Source organism: Megalopta genalis, chromosome 5, assembly GCF_051020955.1.
Source record: "Megalopta genalis isolate 19385.01 chromosome 5, iyMegGena1_principal, whole genome shotgun sequence".
Lineage (NCBI taxonomy): Eukaryota > Metazoa > Arthropoda > Insecta > Hymenoptera > Halictidae > Megalopta > Megalopta genalis.
The window spans coordinates 2,909,863-2,929,950 of record NC_135017.1 but is presented as its reverse complement, the minus strand read 5'-3'; the positions used below and the strand labels follow the sequence as shown (position 1 = coordinate 2,929,950).

Sequence of the window (20,088 nt, the reverse complement as noted above, 5' to 3'; positions counted from 1 at the left end):
AAGTTCTCAAACAATTATTAAAAGGTGCTAGTTATGTATTTGCTGCAAACGGTACCTATCGCTAAATGGTCATAAAAGGTCATAATTTTATTGCAGTAAAATTAATACATTAATTTAATACGATAAATTCTCCCCAACTGACTTTAGCTTGGAAACAAAAATGGACAATTTGGAAAGAGGATAGTTATGGAGAGTATAGTTACAATCGGTAACTATAAAAACGAGCCGGAAAGCTCAAATAATCGTACCTCCTCCCACATTGTCCATTTTTGTTTCCAAGCTGAGGGTCAATTAGGGAGAATTAAACTTAACTTTTAGTCGACTAAAACAGTCGATTTTTATACTATAAAAAACATTAAATTTTGTAAAGAGAGTGTAAATATTTTTTTCGGCTTCCACAATTTATGTTGTTGCATTTATTTTAAAAAAAGAAACCAAATATGATACTCCTTTGTACGAGTATCGTTATATTTTATACTAAAATGAAGCAGTGAAAATGTTTTGTCAAAATCTAAACTACGTGCAGCCAGTAAGCAGCATTTATTCCCCTTAACATCTACCTATACCTCACACGGTAACTTTAACACGTTGACTGCCGCGTCACCCGTATTCGGGTGACAGTAAAAGTTCTCATCAGGCCACGTCACCCGTAATTCGGGTGACGCTGATTTGACTACTTACAAAGGATTTCCGAAAATATTTCGACAAATATTCTACAGGAGGTAATGAAACTATTGAATTCTTATAAAAATGGTTTATTAAAAAAATTATTCGCAGTGTATAACATTAAAACATTCTCTGCAAAGTTGAGGTTGATCAGGACAGCTTGGACAAAAAGTTGTTTGCTTTTTAAGATATGCTCGTGCCTCTGATCGGTCCATTTCGTATCTTTTATTTGAACTGTAGCTTCCTTAGTATCATCAACATTTCTTTCTTCTTCCATGACCAATTCTCGTAAACTCTCGTCAATAGTATCTTCATAACATTCATTATCACTAAGATTATATTTATCAGTATCCAAATCAGAATCTGACGATGTAATTTTATTTATGCTTCTCCTTCCGGGCAATCCGATCTCTTTTCATTATTGAAACAAAAATAAGGGCAGAGATTTTAAGTTATACCATTCGGTACTCGGTACTCCAACTGTTCATGCAGGAACAGAAACAGATATGAATTAACAGCGCACGCTTCCTATAGCGGCACGGGTGGCCTGTAGGAGATTTTGTTGTAAATACGCGTGGCAGTCAACGTGTTAAAAGGGATAATTTTCTCAAAGTTCTGAAAGTCATATGGAGAATAACAAGGACATCTAATGACGAGTTCTTGAGGACGTTAGCATTAGGCCACAGCTCTGTCAAAATTCACTACAGCACGAATACAGTGCAACAGCTCGCAACGAAAACAATGAAACATTATTTCTGCAGGCATCAGAAACTCCTCCTACCACGGCGACAAAGGCTACGTCTGCGTGGAATACGTGCCCTACCACACGGAGCTATCGAAAGCATTTCTGAAAGCCGGTCACGAGTTGGGCTACAAAATCGTGGACTATAACGGCGAGGACCAGATCGGCTTCTCCTACATCCAAGCAAACTTGGACAAAGGCACCCGATGCAGCGCCTCAAAGGCGTACCTGCGAGTGAACCGGCCGAACCTGAACATAGTAACCTATGCGAGGGTCACTAAAATTCTGATCGACGAAAAGAACCACGCGTACGGCGTCGAGTTCGTCCAGAACCACCAACGCAAACGTGTCCTCTGTTCGAAAGAAGTGATCCTGTCCGCGGGAACGCTCGACTCAGCGAAATTGCTGATGCTGTCTGGCGTGGGTCCTCGAGATCATTTGGAGGAGCTAGGTATCAAGGTAGTGAAGGATCTGAAAGTGGGCTACAACATGTACGAGCATGTAGGATTCCTAGGGCTGACGTTCCTGGTGAATCAACCGGTGTCCTTGATGCAGAGCAGGCTGGCCAGACCCAGCGTCTTCGTGGAGTACTTCCTGAACAGGAGCGGCTTGATGTCGGTGCTGGGTGGAGCAGAGGCTCTGGCCTTCATCAGGACCAAATATGCTCCCGACAGCAGGCCGGACGTTGAACTGTTGTTCGTCGGTGGGTCGGTGCACTCCGACGGAGGGACGATCTTGAAGAAAAATTACAGGCTCTCGGACGAGGTCTACAACACCGTTTACAAGCCGATCGAAGGTCAGGACGCCTGGTCCATCTGGCCCACCATGCAGAACCCCAGGAGCGTCGGCCGGCTGACCCTGATGTCCAAGGACCCCTTCGAGCCGCCGAGGATGGATCCGAACTTCTTCACGCACCCGGCAGACGTGGAGATCATCCTGGAGGGCATCAAGCACGCCATCAACGTCTCGAAAACGGCCCCGTTCCAGAAGTACGGGACTAAACTGCACGACATCAAAATCCCTGGCTGCGAGGAATTTGAGTTTGCCAGCGATGACTATTGGCGGTGCGCCATTAAGCAACTGCCGACGATGATGAATCATGAGATCGGCACCGTCAAGATGGGGCCCGAGGACGATGCTTACGCTGTTGTGGATCCGAAGCTTAGGGTATACGGAGTGAAGGGATTGAGGGTCGCTGATGCGAGCATCATGCCGACTATGCCAACCGGGCATATCAATGCGGGGATCTACATGATCGGCGAGAAGGCGGCTGATTTGATCAAGGAATTTTGGCAGCAAAGCTGACCGACTGACTGACTATTTTATTCGGTGGTTGATTAGTTCTGATGCTAGTAAACTTTGATGCAGTTGTTCTTGTTGTAGAAGACTTCTGTTGGACATTGAGTGTTCTTCGGAAAGCTACATACAGTGTTACGCTTCCTTGTTCGCTATAATTCGCTGCATGCGATTCCGTAGTTCATGCTGCATCAGTTTCAAAAAACGAAAGAATATTTAGAAGGTAATATACTGAAAATTGGAAGCGTTGAAAAGCGCAGGAATAGTTGAAACGTAATACACTAAATTCTCCCTCAGCTTGGAAACAAAAATGAACGACTTGAGGAGAAGGAATGCGAGGGAAGGGCTCGTTTTTATAATCGCTGATTATCAACAACTATTGAAACGAGCCGCGAGACTCGAAAAATCGTATCCCCTCTTCCCAAGTTGCCCATTTTTATTTCCAAGCTGAATTGGGGAGAATTTACTCTAGTTTATATAAAACTTTTTATATTTTATGCAATATATTATGTGAACGTTTTATATTTATACATATATAAAACAGTAAATGCAGATAATCTTGCCGCTTCCTGAAGCCGACATTAGCATACTTTTGTCTAGGTTATTGGATGAAATATAGATTGTATGTGTAGTAATTTTAAATATTGAAATAACCTTAACAATATTTAGAACGTAATACAGTAATTTCTACACGAGTGTCACAATTTTCCTGTGCCATAAGTGTCGCGGTGCTACAGTAAATTCTCTCCAATTGTCCCTCAACTTGAAATCAAGAAAATACAACTAAAGAAGGGCAGATACGAATAATCGTATCTACTCTTCCCAAATTGTCCATTTTTGTTGACAAGCTGAAAGACAATTGGGGAGAATTTACTATATTGCTACGCCTATGTGATTTATCGATTTTCTCGCTACGCCGATGCGAAGGTTCGTTAGAATCTGTCAAGCGTATGACGCGGCACGCGTCGCGGCTCCTTCGAACTCATAATACAATAACGTAACTTTTCTAATTTTAATATTTTAAAACTGAATTTTTCTTAATACATTGCTGATAGTTTTCTGATTTAAAATGAGACCGAACATGATATAATTTGAACAAATATTTCTGATTAAAATAAAATCAAACACGATATAATTTCGATTACATTTATTTATTTAATATTTATTGAGTAATTCATTTTATTGCATCATCGCTGTGACTATATAAGAAAAATACATTGTTATCGTAGCTTAATGAGCTGCATTGATATTATGCGTAATTAAATAAGTGCAAAATTATATTCTACATTAAAGGCGTCTGGCCTACGAGTGAACGACATATGTACATACCTTCTTCGACGTCGCCTTTAATATTTCATATTTCGTTAAGAATCGGTTTTTCTAATGCTTTTTTCATAAATAAAATAAATTACTTGCTACATATAATGGATAAATATGATCTAAAGCATATCGTGGATTTGGTCTCATTTTAATTGGAAAAATCTGACCAACATATTACAAAAATTTTCATGTATAAAAAATTGGAAATAAAAAAGTTAAGTCATCGTTTTTGTTCTGGCATTACAATATGTTCATAGTAATGTACACCGAGATGCTGACCGTTGCCTTTTTTGCCGAGTACATACCCCGAGTTTCTATAAAAACGAGCCGCGAGGCTCGAAGAATGTGTCGTATTCTCAGATTTGCCGGTTTGGATTCCGATCTCTGGCACCGTACAATTGTATTTAATTAAGGTAGTATTGTGAATAAACTTATTTCAATTAAAATAGAGTAGAAACATTCATTTACATGTACGGCACGATATAAATAACTTTTTGAGAAAAAAATCAATCTCTCTCTCTCTCTCTCTCTCTCTCTCTCTCTCTCACGAAATGTCGGCAACTATAAAGGCGACCCGCGAGGCTGGAAGAATCGTGTTTTGTGGTCCCTAGAAATACACTTTCAATTCCGACTCCGTGATACTCGTGGAGAAATTACCATACACATATATTAAAGATTGAAAACGTTAGAAAGCATGTCATGTAAAATTTAGAAACGTTGTAGAAATATTTTGAACGTTGTATAGTAAAAATTAGAAACGTCATAAGGGGCGAGAATATTTGGAACGCAGTGGAACTAGTATAGTAGATGCAGACAGTGTTGCCGCTTCTTCTAGTTGCAAGTAACATAGTGGATAGCAAAGTAAACTTAATTTTGTGGTATTATGTATGCAAATGGATGTTTTTACATTTTCGAGAGAATGTTTATATGTATTTTGTGTAAGTATCAACCGTTCGAGTCCCAGGGGACATGGTTAAAACACGGTCGAAAAATGCTGGTCGGTGCGACAGTGCTTGTCATAATCTGGGTACTATTAGTTTATAAATATTGCAAGTTCTGTTCGATACAAATTATTGAGAAAATAACAATGAAATACAAAATGTGTTAGTTGTATTATTTACATTTTAAAAAAGTAGCGAGCGATGTACGCGCGTCAAGTTGAGCGCGCTTCTTTAACAGTCTGTGATTGCACCGTCAGTTGTCCATAGTGTTCAAATATCCTGAGACTTTTCGACACAGATGTTTTCTGATGAAACGTCGCCTGTGATTAATTTGTAAATATCGTAATACTAATATTATTAATAAATATTGTAATATTTGTAATTATCTGAACATTAAAAATCTACTTCACTCGTAGAACATAGGCTAAATATAACGCATACAGTTTATATAACGTTACATAACTGTTAAATTTCATACGTGTTTATTAATTACTGAGTGGTATTGTAAGGTAGAGAAGTCAACGTCGAAGATAATGTACAATGTTCTCTTTTTTGTATAATTATATTGTTATTGTTAAATTTGTGCATTAGTTACCAATAATAGAATTATGTTTTTTGTTAATTTGAGGTGTTTATTTACTTTGAGTATGGGGAGAAAAGTAGTAGGGAACTTTTCAAATTCATACAGTTATTCGCAAAATTAAGCGTAGACCTTTTAAAACGTAATAACTATTTTAAAAGTGACTTGAATTTTTTTGGATGATAGAGGGACTAGTCTACTAGACGATGACTAAAATAAATCTTTTTTAATTTTGCTATTACTTGGAGTGACAAAAAGAATAAAAAAGCCTCGTCTTTTAACTTTTTTATCTGAGCCTATAACGGAAATTTAAGAAAGTGCCTCTCGTAGATCTCGGTAACCTATATACGTGCTGAAAATTTTATTGAAATCAGTTAAACGAGATTCGAGCTACAGACGTTGAAAAATTGAAAAAAACTGCAAATTTCTTGCAATTTTTGGTAAAAATCGTGATAAAACTTCAAATTTGTTGTAACTCATAACAACGTCAACCGATTTCGATAAAATTTTCAGCACGCATATAAGTTACCGAGATCTACGAAAGGCATTTTTCTAATTTTTGTTATAGGCTCAGATAAGAAAAGTTAAAAAACCAGAGTTTTTTATTTCTTCTTTATCATCCCAATTAATAGCAAAATTAAAGAAGACATTTTAGTCATCGACTAGTATACTAGTCCCTCTATCATCTAAAAAACAATTCAAGTCATTTAGTCTAGTTTTAACAAATTTATTGCGTTTTAAAAGGTGTACGCTCATTTTTATGAGTAACTGTACATATGTATAAGCCTATTCTTTTGTATTCCTGCTTTAGAAGTGTAACTTCTGGGACGTTAATTAGAGGTGCGTTACAGAAACATAAGTAACGCCGAATTGTTCCTTATAGGAAAACTAACCTTCTCGTCATAATATTTTTAAAAACTTTCGGAAATTTGGCAATTTTGAAACTCCTGCGCTCTAGTTGTTCCATGCACGTAACTTCATTCCTTGACAGATGTTTGTTCATTTTTGTTTACATTTGTCTGACGTCATGTTATTTGTGAACAACAAACTCTAATTCTAATAAATGAAAGTTAGCATGGTCGAATGTCTTGCAAAGATGTAGATAGCAAATTTGAAGACCAGAGTTGTGGCTCATGTAGGTATAATATAACATTGTATTGGGTTGTTCGGAAAGTAATTTCGTTCTTTCCCGACAGAGGATTTAATTGTATTTTTTTGCACTCAACTTCACACTTAAGCCGCATAATCATTATATGTTTTGAGAGCTGATATAGCAAGGCTTTGTGTGTGAAAAAGTCCAATTGATTCTACGCAGTAGTTTTTGGTTGGTGTCCTTTTAAATATGGAGAGCAATAAGCAACATTTTCGTCATATTTTACTTTTTTACTATAGAAAAGGTAAAAATGCTGTTCAAGCCAGAAAGAAATTAACCGATGTGTATGGAGAAGATGTGTTGACAGTACGCCAGTGCCAGAACTGGTTTGCAAAATTTCGATCCGGCAATTTCGATGTCGAAGATGCACCACGTTTTGGAAGGCCGGTTGAAGCTGATAAAGACACGATAAAGGCATTAGTTGATGCAAACCGGCGAATAACAACGCGTGAGATCGGTGAGAGATTAAATTGATCAAATTCAACTGTTTATGACCACTTGAAAGGCCTGGGTTCAACCTCGAAAAAGTTGAAGCTCGATATATGGGTTCCCCATGTTCTCATGGAGAAAAATTTGTGTCGTCGCGTTGACGTCTGTGATTCGCTTCTCAAACGTCACGAAAATGATCCATTTTTGAAGCGTATCATTACTGGGGACGAAAAATGGATTGTGTATAACAATGTCAAACGCAAGAGATCATGTAGCAAAAAGGATGAACCGGCTCAAAGCATTTCCAAAGCCAATATCCATCAAAAAAAGGTGATGATGCTGTCTGTTTGGTGGGATTTTAAAGGAATCGTCTTTTTTGAGCTTTTACCGGATAACACAACAATTAATTCGGAAGTCTACTGTCATCAGCTGGACAAACTGAATGATGTACTTCAACAGAAAAGGCCAGAATTAATCAACAGAAAAGGTGTAGTGTTCCACCAAGATAATGCGAGACCTCATACATGTTTGGTCACTCGCCAAAAGCTTCTACAGCTTGAATGGGATACAATGCCACACCCATCATATTCTCCAAATCTGGCACCTTCGGATTATTATTTATTCCGGTCACGGCAAAATTTTTTAGACGGTAAAACCTTCACTTCGAATGAGGAAGTCAAGAACCACCTCGGTCAGTTTTTTGCCAGCAAAGACCAAAAATTTTGTGAGCGTGGAATCATGCTAATACCAGAAAGATGGCAAAAGGTATTGGACCAGAATGGCCAATATATAATTTAATAAAGTATTTGTTCACTATACGAAAGTTGTCTTTCATTTTCACAAAAATAGAAACGAAATTACTTTCCGAACAACCCAATATTATTTTCTTCTACTAAGGTATTCTTATCTCCTTTTTCTTTATTCTTAGTTGAAATCTCAATAGAGATATTTTTGGGAAAAAGATGCCTATATATATATTAATAACAATCATCTTCATCGAAGATTAAAAGGAAATTTAATTTTCTTTAAAGGAAATTTTCCCGTATTTTCATATGCTGGTGTCATAATCCAACAGAGTAGTCGAAAATTATATAACCGACTGAAGCGCGTTTTATATAACAATCGTTACAAAATTGGACAATTCCATTGTTCTTCATTTCCATGTAAAGAACATGCTTGTGTAACATACACCGAGATAAAAATAGAAAGAGATCACGGCGTGATGAAATAGTTTAATAGTTTAAATTAAAGGAAAAGGTTCAAAGTATAAACTTTAAAATTCTTATCAATATAAGTAAATTATTTAGATACATATAATGTACATATGTACAATACAATACATATTCAATATTTATTTTACACGATAAAATAAATAACTTATATATACAGTAAATATTGATATAATTCTAAATCTTCTAAATTTATATATAAACAAAAATAAGTACTCTTAAACATAAATAACAAACAATTTCATTTGGACTAATATTCTATTAAAAGAAAAGGATGCTAAATTTTTTACAACAGTTCTACATGATCAGTCGCATGAGTAGTTGCAATAATAATAACACCGATACATAAATAAAAGAGATTTATTTTAAAAAAAGATTACATTTTTTACAGTAATATTACGTAAATCATTTTCATAAGTATTTCAAAGTATCTTTACAGAACTATTTGTAATAAAATTTGTAATTTCTTTTTTGTAAAATTCGAAATAGGAAAATGTTTAATACGATGTATCGTCCTGCTAATGGCCGCCACGTGAATACCGCTCGTGACGCGCGGTATAGTGCAATTAGGGGCCGTGCCTTTAAAGGCCGCCATACGTAATATTCCCATGCTATTTCTCTAAATGAATTAGACGAGAGATAATGAATTACACATTTGCGTGCATGAAACATTGCTCGACAATCGAGCGACCCAGATCGTAGTTCATGTCAACAAAAGACAACTTAATGTATAAAACCATGTCACGAGTTCAATAGCGACACAAAAACTCTGGATGAGTCACGCATGTACAACTTAACGCTTCCACGTAGAGCTATTGCGTAGTTGGGATATTTTTTGCAGTACTTTCCGCTTTATTAATTTTCGGTGTATTGAAATAATTTATTTTATTTATCAATCTCTGATTAAATTTCAATATATTTAAACAATCACTCAAAAGAGTTAATTAACAATTTATTTTAAGAAGAAAATCATGAACAACGTTTGCGGATAGAAATTCAAAATGAGTGAAAAATTTGTTATCATCGTGTTTGGAAACAGTATTCAATAAAATAGTAAATCATATCTTTTAAATAAAATATTAGATTATATAATGTTTATAAATATTCTGTAACATTCTTCAATTTCTATTTAATTTTCTTTCGGCACAAATCTAATTAGAATCAGTTGTCGATTGATTCTTTCAATGTTTTACAACTAAAACATTTCATTTGACTTTATTTCACAATTTCTTCGAACATGGCAGATCATATAAGGAATACAAACTAATTACTTCAAGTGTTCGTAAATTTAAGAAGCTCCTCTAATGGCTGATATATGTAAAATTATAATTCACATATGAAGTACATTGAAGATATTATGTCACTGATATTTAATTAGTAAGCGTACATACACACAATACCACTCGTGCGGTCCAGACAAACTTACTAAAATATTACATTAATAATTTTTGTAGTGACTACTCTTTCATAGAACGTTAATACTGAACTTATTCTCAATTGGCAGAATTAGAGTACGCATGTGTATGTAAGTTTATCAATTTCACCTTGAGATTATTGAGCCTATTGCTTTATTTATCCTAGTTACTTTTACCAACGAACAAAGAAATGTTACATTAACTATATTAATACTACATTACCTATGGTACTATTTAAACATGGTTGACTTTGACGTATTTTAAATTCAAAATATGTAGAGTTAGTCCACCGAACTACCACTAACTTATTCTACTCTCCTATTCTACATTCTGTTCCACAATTAAATTGTAACTTCAAACACTACATACATGTTAGAATTCTATTATTTATATAAGTCTTAGGTTAATAAAATTATTGCTTATATTTCTCATTATCCTAACATTAAATATATACACCCAAATTTAAGAAAGAATCACTACAATTATATTTCTCATGTTTCTGGCATAATGCTCACAAATAAATAATTAGTTTACACAAATTAAAAAATACAATCATGTAAAACAATATAAATAATCAGCACTAACACCCAGCACATAAGCACCATGCAAAATTATGAACTACAGATTTTTGTCGAAAAATTCAACAATACGAAATTTTGCTAAAATAAAATTGCGTAGTTTACCGAAATAAGATATCCGGGGTCATAATAGCTGTCCACTCAATGTTCGGCCCACAATGTATGCGTTATAAGAAAACGGTGGACAACTATTACAACTGTTGATGTATCTCAAGAATCTTCTCTCGGAAAACAGATTCACAACTCTGTTGATCGTTCGAAGCCGGTAAAGCAAATAAAAATCTCTAAAAAGTGAATCAAGCGTAGCAGCTCTAGGTCTTTGTATCGCGCCGCTTGATTGAGTCGACAGAAATTATGGTTTTCCCAGTGATTAGCGTACCTGATACGACGAGAGCTTCGTTTGGACCACAGGTGTGAACGTTTCCCATTGTCGGATCAACTTTTTCTTAACGAAGAAGCAACAACAAACCGGCACTAGCAAACAACCACCACTAACACGATCACCACTGACACTGATTACTATGGACAAACCGGCAGTCGAGTTACGTGAATTATTTCAAAAACCCCGGTAAATTATTAATAACACATAAACCGTGTCAACCACACGTCGTAAGGTTACGAAGCTACTCAAAGCCACTACCCAAAATTATTTGTAGCTTTTGCAAAACCCTAGCTCACGAGCGCTGCCAACCTACGCGCTCTCGCTCGCAGCGACATCATGGAACGAAACATCACCAAACATCAAGGCCTGTGGATAGAAAGATTGTCTGATAACCTCCGACCAATTAGAGGCCAGCAAATAAACGCGGGAATGATATCATTCAGAATATCAGTTTCAAATGATACGAACTACATATTACTAATATTATCGAAAGTATCGCTACTTTCAGTCTAACAACACGTATCTGATAAAATAAAGATTTTAAAAGGAAGTAGAGGAACTAATTATTTCAGTGCGGCTTTATATTTTCATCGCTAATTATCGTACATTCAATTAAATATAAATGTAGGTAGTCTGACAATTCGTTCAAGTGAAATAAATTACATCGCAAACATGAAGAGTTTATGTGTGTTTAGTTATAGTGTGTTTATTATATATTCATATTTATCCGTGTTTAGTTAAGTGCATTAGCGAAGTTCATATTTCAGTTTTTATTTAATATCAATATTTATAATGGAGGTTTTTCACAGAAATAAAGATCTATTTAATATTTTAAGAATTGTAAATAAAAAGACTTGGGTGGTTGCCTATTTATAAATGAAGGTACGCCAGGTGCTGAACATCTTACGAGAAAATTCTGGCAAGGCTAGATCAAAAACATTTTGTTACAAATTGTTTTCCATTTCGAACAACCACAAACAACCACAAATTTTCCATTTTCCATTTTCGGCTATCGACACATATAGTATCACACAAAATTGAATGGACATTCTTCAAATCGCAATATGTATCTCTTTTAAAGCTTGGACTAAATGACTAGAATTTTTTAAAAAATAATGGTAGGTTTTTAATTGATCGATCTTTAAATGTTTACAGCTTACATTTATATAAGCTATTAATACAACGCATTTATAGGCTCAGATAAAAAGTTAGAAAGCAGGAGTTTTTTATTTTTTGTTGTCATTTCAAGTAATAGCAAAATTTAAAAAAAGCATTTTGGTCATCGTCTGGTAGACTAGTCCCGCTATCATCTGAAAAAAATTCAGGTCCCTTAGACCAGTTTTAAAAAAGTTATTGCGTTTTAAAAGGCGTTCGAATACTTTTGTGAGCTCTCTACTATACATATACATATTATATTATCCCTTTACGGACGAGAGGCGACTCTCGGTCGCCACGGCGTTTCGCGCGGCAGGATGAGTGACGAGTGAGAGGTGACAGTCGGTGTTTATGTTAGATTTCGTTATCTCCAACCAAGAAGAACGCACTATTGATTCTTGGGAAGGTTCCTTGCTGTTATTATTATTTTATACGAAGTGTAAAAAGACACATTAGATCAGAGATAAAATAAATAAATAATAAATATTAATTAATAAAAGGTTCTCTTCTAAGACTGCGGCTCTGACATTGGCTCGAGCATCATTAGAAGAATTTGTGTAGAGTGATTTTTTTGAATCCCGACAAAAATGGATTTCACAAACGAACTCAGCTCTAGTGAAGACGAATTTTGTTTTGATACGGTTCAAGACGAAATCGAACGTATTCATAAAGAAATTAGTGGAATACAAGGTGAAACAAGCGATGAAGATGATGACAGAGTAGTGGGTGTAAGAACTCGAAAAATCAGAGTAATAGATAGCTAATCGGAAAGTGATAGTGATGCCCCATAAACCTCTGATAAATCACAATGGACAAACTGTGATGGGTGCCGTGAAATACCACCCAGAATAAAATTCAAACCAGGCGAAATATCTACAGGGCCACAAGTATCCTCCAATGTCAAAGAACCTTTGGATTTTTTTAAAGATGTTCATTACCGACGAGCTAGTCGATCAAATAATAATAAATACCAACAACTATGCTGCAAAAAAGTTAGAGAGAAGGGCGCTGTCATCACGGTCGCTCTGGCAAACATGGTCCAACGTCACAAAAGAAGAATTTTGGGCATTTATTGCAATGATTATAAATATATATAGGAATAATACCACTGGGAAATATGAAAGAATATTGGTCAACAGACCCAATAAGCCACATTCCATTTTTTGCTAACACCTTTACAAGATATCGATTTACCCAAATTTTTTGGATGTTACATGTACATATAAACTCAAGACTTCTGGATTATTTCACACCCAACGAAGAAATTTGTGTCGACGAATCTGTCGTAAAATTCAAAGGACGACTTTCATTTATTGCATATAACCCGCAGAAACCGACTAAATGGGGCATCTGAATTTACACACTGACAGATTCAAATACGGGTTATATTTGCGGAATTTTACCTTACTATGGCAGCCTTACAATAGAAACATTGACAGGACCGGACCTCCCAGTATCGATAAGAATCCCCATACACTTATATGTATAAAATGATACTGACTAAAATTCCAGGTGCACAGGGGTACCACATGTTTACGGATTGGTATTACGCTAGCTACTTTTTAACTAATGAATTACACAAAATGAAGTGTCATTTGACAGGGACGATACTAACAAATAGAAAAGAATTGCCAGATTCAATAAAAAAACGACAACTTCCAAAGGGAAAATCCATAGTAGCGTATCGTAGAAACAATAATGTAATTTTGGCGTGGAAAGATAAAAAGATCGCCACGTTATTGACAAATTATTACAACGCAGAAATGAGTAACGTTGACCGAATACTCCGGCATGGTGTTCAAACCATGGTTAGAAAACCCAATGCTGTTATAAATTATACCAAATTCATGTGCGGCGTTGATCTGATAGATCAATATTGTTCAAGGTACTGTTTTATGAGATAGTCCCTGAAGTGGTGGCGCAAATTATTTTTCTGGGGACTGGAAATTTGTTTAATCAATTCGTACATTCTCTACAAACATGTAAAAAAGCAGAGAAACGAACAGCCAGTTACACATTTGAACTTTCGCAAAATTTTGATCAACAAATTGAGAGGATATTTTCGTCAACCACGAGATAGAGCTTCAAGTTCGACGTCCAACTTAGACGAAATTCGTCTAAATGGGAAACTGCATGTAATTGTTACTGGCATGAAGAAAGATTGCAAAGTTTGTTCCAGTCGAAACAAACCAGGAGGAAGACGTGAGACGAACTATTTCTGTGATACATACCAAATAAACCAAGAATGCATCTTGGTCAATGTTTTATAAACTATCACATCAAACGAAACTACAAATCATGATTTTTGTAAAATTATATTCATAACAGTGTGAATATAGATAAACTAACGAAATATAACGTTTTTGTAAGATAATATTTATATGTAAGATCATTTTATTGTACCATATGAGACACTCGACATATTTGCAAAAATCGCCTTGTCCTGCTACTTGACCCGACCAAAAAAGTCGTTCGCAAAGGGTTATATTCTATAACTCGTCCAACCACAGAGTTCGGTCTCTCTCTCTCTCTCTCTCTCTCTCTCTCATCAGAGAGAAGTGCTTACCCGATATGACGTTCACCTTGTCCTGTGATTCCACATACAGTAATTTCTGCCGGAAAGATCTTTTCTACTACATTATGATTTAAATATTCCCGCGTTTTTCCCGGGAAGAATTCTGACAAAAGGTTCATCTCTATAAGACTATAGTTTCAAGTTTTCTGTAATTTAAAGTGGCAGCAGTAACTAGACAACGTCAGTGAAATGCTTTGAGTATACGCTTCTGAATATAAGAAAACATAACCTCTAACGTTTATTAAGTTTTTTAAATATTATCGTTGTTTTATTTATGCTACACATGACACTTTTTATGTTAAGACAGTAAACATCATTCAGAACGTATTGTAGAGATCAAGAATCATTATCACAATGTCGGAAGACGAAGTAGAAAGTTTTGAAATAACAGACTACGATCTTGAAAATGAATTTAATATTAATCGTCCTAGACGGAAATTATCCAAGAAGCAACAAATGCTTGGTACGATTTTCTACTTTAATAATTCACCTGCTGTGAAGAAATATTTCTCTAATCATTTTGAATGATAATTTCACATCCTAACCAAAATTGTTTTGCTTCAGGTATTTGGGCAGATGATAGCGACGAAGAAGAATTATCTGCCAGACCATCGTTTAAAACTTTTGATAAAGGACCAAAGAATTATACAGCTCCTGTTAATTTCGTGGCAGGCGGTATTCAACAAGCAGGAAAACCAAAAGAAGAGGAAGAGAAAGACGAAGATGATAGTGATAATGAAAATACAAGTAAATCGCAGAGAGAATATCCAAATAGCTCTAGGTATTTGACTCTTTTTTGATTTGTTAATCAGTATACTCTTTCATAGTTTCATTCCAATCAATATACTCTATATTTGCAATTTAATTCAACTAATGTAGCATTAACTATCTTCTATTTTCATTATTATAGTTCTGAAGATGAACGACCAAGCATGGCACCGTTACGTGCAACCTTTTCTATGAATACCGATGGAGACATCGCTGGCTTACGTAGGAAAAAAAGTAAAGTGAATCCCCTGCTCATGCAAAGCGGAATGGGTAGTTGGGAAGTTCATACGAAAGGTATTGGAGCAAAACTACTATTACAGGTACGTATATAAAATTCTTTACTATTTCTGGTTTGTATTACAAAGGTATGTATAACATATTTTGTTTATACTTCAGATGGGTTTCGAACCTGGCAAAGGATTGGGTAAACAATTGCAAGGTATAAGTGCTCCAGTGGAAGTACATCTGAGAAAAGGGAGAGGTGCCATCGGTGCTTATGGTCCAGAAAAATGTCCAAAAGTGCCAGAAAAGAAAAAGGAAGATGATTTAGAGGAAGGGAAAGATTCTAAGGGCAAGCTATCACAGTGGCGAAAAGGAGACAGTAGTGCAACAAAGAAGAAAGTGAAATATGTTTATCGAAGTGTAGATCAGGTTTTGGAAGATGGAAAATTGAAACCTAATAAGAAAGTGAGGGTATCGAATGAAATGAGTAGAGTTAAGGTTATAGACATGACTGGTCCAGAACAAAGAATCCTTAGTGGATATCACGCAATAGCTGGAGGTCAGCAGAGACCCGATGAAAACGTTGTAATTACTGACAAGAAATCCAAAGTTAATTTTGCACTACCAGAGCTTCAGCATAATTTGAATATACTTGTAGATATGTGTGAACAAGATATTATACAAAACGATAGACGCACAAGGCATTTGAGTGATAGAGTGGTTGCATTAGAAGCAGAAAAGAAAAGTATATCGAAAGTTATAGATCATCACGGTCAACTCATCGATACTTTAGAAAATGTGTTAGAAATTGTAGACAGGTTAATGGATGAAACCAATCAGTTGTCTTTACAAGAAACTGCCGAAGCCTTCAAAGATTTGCAAGATAAGTACTACGAGGAATATAAATTGTACGAGCTTGGCGAATTGGCCAGTAGTTTTGTCGGTCCCAAGATAAAGGATTGCTTAGCCAGTTGGAATCCCACAATGCAACCAAAGCAACCTATCAAATTGTTTGAACAGTGGAAGAGTATTCTGGAAAGTGGTACCACTACGCTTCAAACAAGAACTATGCATCCATATGATCAACTAGTTTGGAACGCATGGATGCCATCGATTAGAGGCGCCATTCAGTAAGTTCCATTTCATTATTATACATAAATAAAAGTAAAATCGAAGTTGTTACATTTATTAATTTTGATTTCAGGCAGTGGGCTTGTAGACAGCCAGATCCGCTTATTGAATTAATAGAAATATGGATGCCGTTGCTACCAGGTTGGATACTGGAAAATATTTTAGATTTATTGATTCTTCCAAAGCTTACCTTGGAAGTGGAAGAATGGAATCCTCTTACAGACACTGTGCCTATCCACACGTGGATTCATCCTTGGCTACCATTATTACGTAAGTATTCATGTTAGATTAATTACATTGTCAAACAAATTTTAACCGATTTTTTACGATACAATGACTAGTAGAAATTCAAAATTAATGTTGAGAAATGCCACTTTATTGTTCTAGGGAACCGTTTGGACACCTTAATATATCCAATAATCCGCCGTAAACTGGGTTCTGCATTAGGTGGTTGGCATCCATCCGACAGATCTGCAAGATTAATGCTGCAACCATGGGCCAACGTCTTTGCAAAGGGAGATATGGAAGCCTTCCTAGTTAAGAATATAATTCCAAAACTGCAAATAGCGCTCTCAGAGTTCGTCATAAACCCGCACCAGCAACACTTGGATCAGTGGAACTGGGTATACGAGTGGAAAGAACTGATTCCAACTCATATAATGGCCAGCTTAATGGACAAGTTCTTCTTCCCGAAATGGTTACAAGTTTTGGCCTTATGGTTGAATCATTCCCCCAACTATGATCAAGTCACAAACTGGTACATGGGCTGGAAAGGCATGCTAAGTGAGAAAATGCTCTCGGAACCACTAGTAAAAGGTATGTTCGGTGTGCAATCGGCTTAGATATATACAACATTACGTAAACCATAATATTACCGATTTATTTTACAGAGCATTTCAAGAAAGCGTTGGACTTGATGAATAGAGCAGTCAGCGGGCCACAGAGTCACCAACCGGGAGCAATGGAGCAAGTTTCGTATCTGACAAGCTTAGAAAGAACTCAACCCACAATGTCGCAGATGCCAGCAAATGCTCAGCCAAGGATGGAGGTGCGATTCGATTATATACTTTATTACAGATTTTATGATAATATTTACTTTTAAATTTTACGGTGATATATATTTTTGCAAATTTCACAACCTTACATATTATTGCAGAGGCTCGCAGAGGCAGTGAGAACAGCATCGCAAATTCCTCAAGGCTTCAAGGACCTCGTGCAGAAGAAGTGCGAGGAAAGAGGCATCCTATTCATGCCAATCCCAAATCGCTACAGAGAAGCGAAACAAGTATACAAAGTGGGCAACGTGCAAGCCTACATAGACGGCAACGTCTTATTCGTGTGCCACAACGGCATGAATTGGCTGCCGACGCATTTAAACGCACTGTTAGATATGTCTGAACTTTAGGCACAATCGAATTCTAGGTCTAGAAAGTAGTTAGCATACATGTAATTATTTATTGTATCTATATTGTAAAGTATTCTGTAAGAAACATTGAAAGTTGCATTATGTACATTGCACATAGTTTGTAAAACGATTGACATGTTTTGTACGGTCCATGCTGTATAATAAATTATTATACCAGCATACTACTACTTGCGTTTACTTTCATAAATATCGTGTACTGTCGAGGCAGCCGTAAATAATGAGTTAGAACGTTCACAGAATTTTTAGTGGAACTGTAGAAATTTACTCGTTCGTCGCAAGTTCTTTATATAGTGTTCCGTGTATATTATGCTAGCAACATGTATCGAGGCGGTCGATCTGAAGCGTTGCTATTTATTCCATCCGAGAGAGGAACATCTCTTTTCTTGGATGGTACTCCCAGCATTCACGTTTCACGAATGCAGCCCCGTACTCGCGGATGTTTGTCTTATTGACCACTTCGAGTTGAAGTGGTCGAAGTCGAACGCGTGTAGGCGCCCCTGGTTATCCCACTACCGAGAGCCACAGCTATAAAACTCCTCGATATGGAAAGTTGCACGTAATCCCGCAGAGTTGTACGTATGTACCTACAGAGTCGTCCAATAGGCACCGTGTATCAACCACCACGGTGTATGCCGGAGCTGTGCGACGGCCATGGGCGCCACCATGGTCGAACCGAATGTCTCTTCATATTATAATATGTAATAGCAATAATTTATATTATCATCGAAAAATAATTACTTACCATTTGTCATTTGTACTGTTCACAGGACAAATCAACTAACTCTAGTGTTTTTAAATTTGCTTCCAAATTTTATTGTCAAAGCAGTTACCAAAACTGCTTTCATGTTTCGAAAAAGCTTCCCTGATATTGGGCTCAACACCGCGAAATAAAAAGTTTCATGTAAAATTTGTAATATAAATTATACGTTTTACAGAAAATTTTAAAAAATAATGCATGATATTTGAACATCTATTCCTTCTCTTGTGGAGTTAATCGATTTGACAAGAGTGCAGTGCAGTTAATGCAATATCTTAAATCAAAGATATTATAATTTGGATGTCTTTGTATAAATTTCTGTGATAGTAATATCTATACTTGTCTTAATCGTGGAAATTTTTAATATCACAACAGCAGAAGTTCACAATAGAAATTACTATACTATTATTAATTAAATTTCAAGTTTTCTACAAATTTTTGTATATTACTGCAATATAATATGGCACACGTTCTTTAAGGACACCAATACATCGTCAATTTTATTGATATATACAATAAAAAAAATGTATTTGTGAATAAACGTGAAATTTTAATATCAAAATAAAATGAAAAGGTTATTCTCTCACAAAAAAGAAAATAAATTACATCCTGTGCATATAGGTCATATAATGCAGATTGATCGGGCGAGATGCATATGATTTAGTATGTAACTGTGAGGCGTGAACGTTTTGTTGCTTTCGCAGCACCAGGTCATTACAGCTTACGGTTTTCTTTTTCCAATGACCTCCATGGTATTAACTGAAGGTTGAATTAAATTGATTTGGTAAAAATCGCATAATTTTTCAATCAAAATAATGAATTTATCACAGCAATTTAATATGATACAACAAAAAGCTAAAAATTGGGATTTGTTTTACGAGATTGAATCATCCTATCTGGACGACCATCTTAGCTGGGGAACTGCTACATATGTCTTTTACACTATACTTGATTTCTACATTCTCAAAGCTAAAAGTACACTTCCGTCAATTAAATGTAATTTCTTTACATTACTTTAATTTATGAATTTACGAATAGAAATGTTACTATTTGCTTTCATTTTATATTAAATTAGTTTGTACATAATAGGAAATTAGACAATGTCTAAGACCAAATATTCAATATATCATTGCAATTAAAAATGTAATTTTTTCTCCGTCGTATGTCAAATTGATTTGTGCATACTGTTAACTAGATTTCTGCAAATATATCAATATATCAGTGGCTTATTGAATATATCAGTGGTTTGTCGCAACTTGTGAGTATATTATTAAAATTGAAAGTTCGATTCGTTTCTCAGGCCTCATTATTTAATGATTTACA

The 20,088-nt window shown here is 35.7% G+C and overlaps 3 protein-coding genes across 5 annotated transcripts in view; 2 read left to right on the top strand and 1 right to left on the bottom strand.

Annotated features, from left to right (window-relative positions):
• Positions 1-2,713, top strand: part of LOC117221858 (uncharacterized) — a 50,999-nt gene extending 48,286 nt beyond the window's left edge. Inside the window, exon 6 of the mRNA XM_033473141.2 lies at positions 1,428-2,713. Coding sequence (XP_033329032.2) covers positions 1,428-2,713 — 1,286 coding nt within the window. The remainder of the gene's footprint in view (positions 1-1,427) is intronic.
• The window catches only part of Flo2 (flotillin-2), a 483,891-nt gene extending 472,867 nt beyond the window's left edge, over positions 1-11,024 (bottom strand). Inside the window, exon 1 of one of the 3 annotated variants that reach the window (XM_076521932.1) lies at positions 10,729-11,024. Coding sequence is in view for 2 of the 3 variants with exons in the window: in XM_076521931.1 (XP_076378046.1) it covers positions 10,729-10,777 (49 nt within the window). In the remaining variant the exon portion in view is untranslated. The remainder of the gene's footprint in view (positions 1-10,728) is intronic. The other 2 variants (XM_076521931.1, XM_076521933.1) reach the window with 2 other exon arrangements.
• A 3,489-nt stretch (positions 11,025-14,513) lies between these two features.
• sip1 (septin interacting protein 1) lies at positions 14,514-18,172 on the top strand. The gene is made up of 8 exons (XM_033473138.2): positions 14,514-14,924; positions 15,026-15,242; positions 15,372-15,549; positions 15,626-16,581; positions 16,656-16,852; positions 16,970-17,398; positions 17,473-17,630; positions 17,739-18,172. Exons 1-8 carry the CDS (start codon positions 14,816-14,818, stop codon positions 17,985-17,987), a joined length of 2,493 nt encoding a protein of 830 aa, XP_033329029.1. The 5' UTR covers positions 14,514-14,815; the 3' UTR covers positions 17,988-18,172.
• Positions 18,173-20,088: the final 1,916 nt, after the last annotated feature.

What these genes read in the sequence shown, in the direction of transcription:
- sip1 (XM_033473138.2), top strand. Translation starts at nt 14,816, where the DNA reads ATGTCGGAAGACGAAGTAGAAAGTTTTGAAATAACAGACTACGATCTT. An exon ending in TCGATTAGAGGCGCCATTCA is followed by an intron (nt 16,582 to 16,655) that starts GTAAGTTCCATT and finishes TTTTGATTTCAG; the next exon opens with GCAGTGGGCTTGTAGACAGC. An exon ending in TCCTTGGCTACCATTATTAC is followed by an intron (nt 16,853 to 16,969) that starts GTAAGTATTCAT and finishes TTATTGTTCTAG; the next exon opens with GGAACCGTTTGGACACCTTA.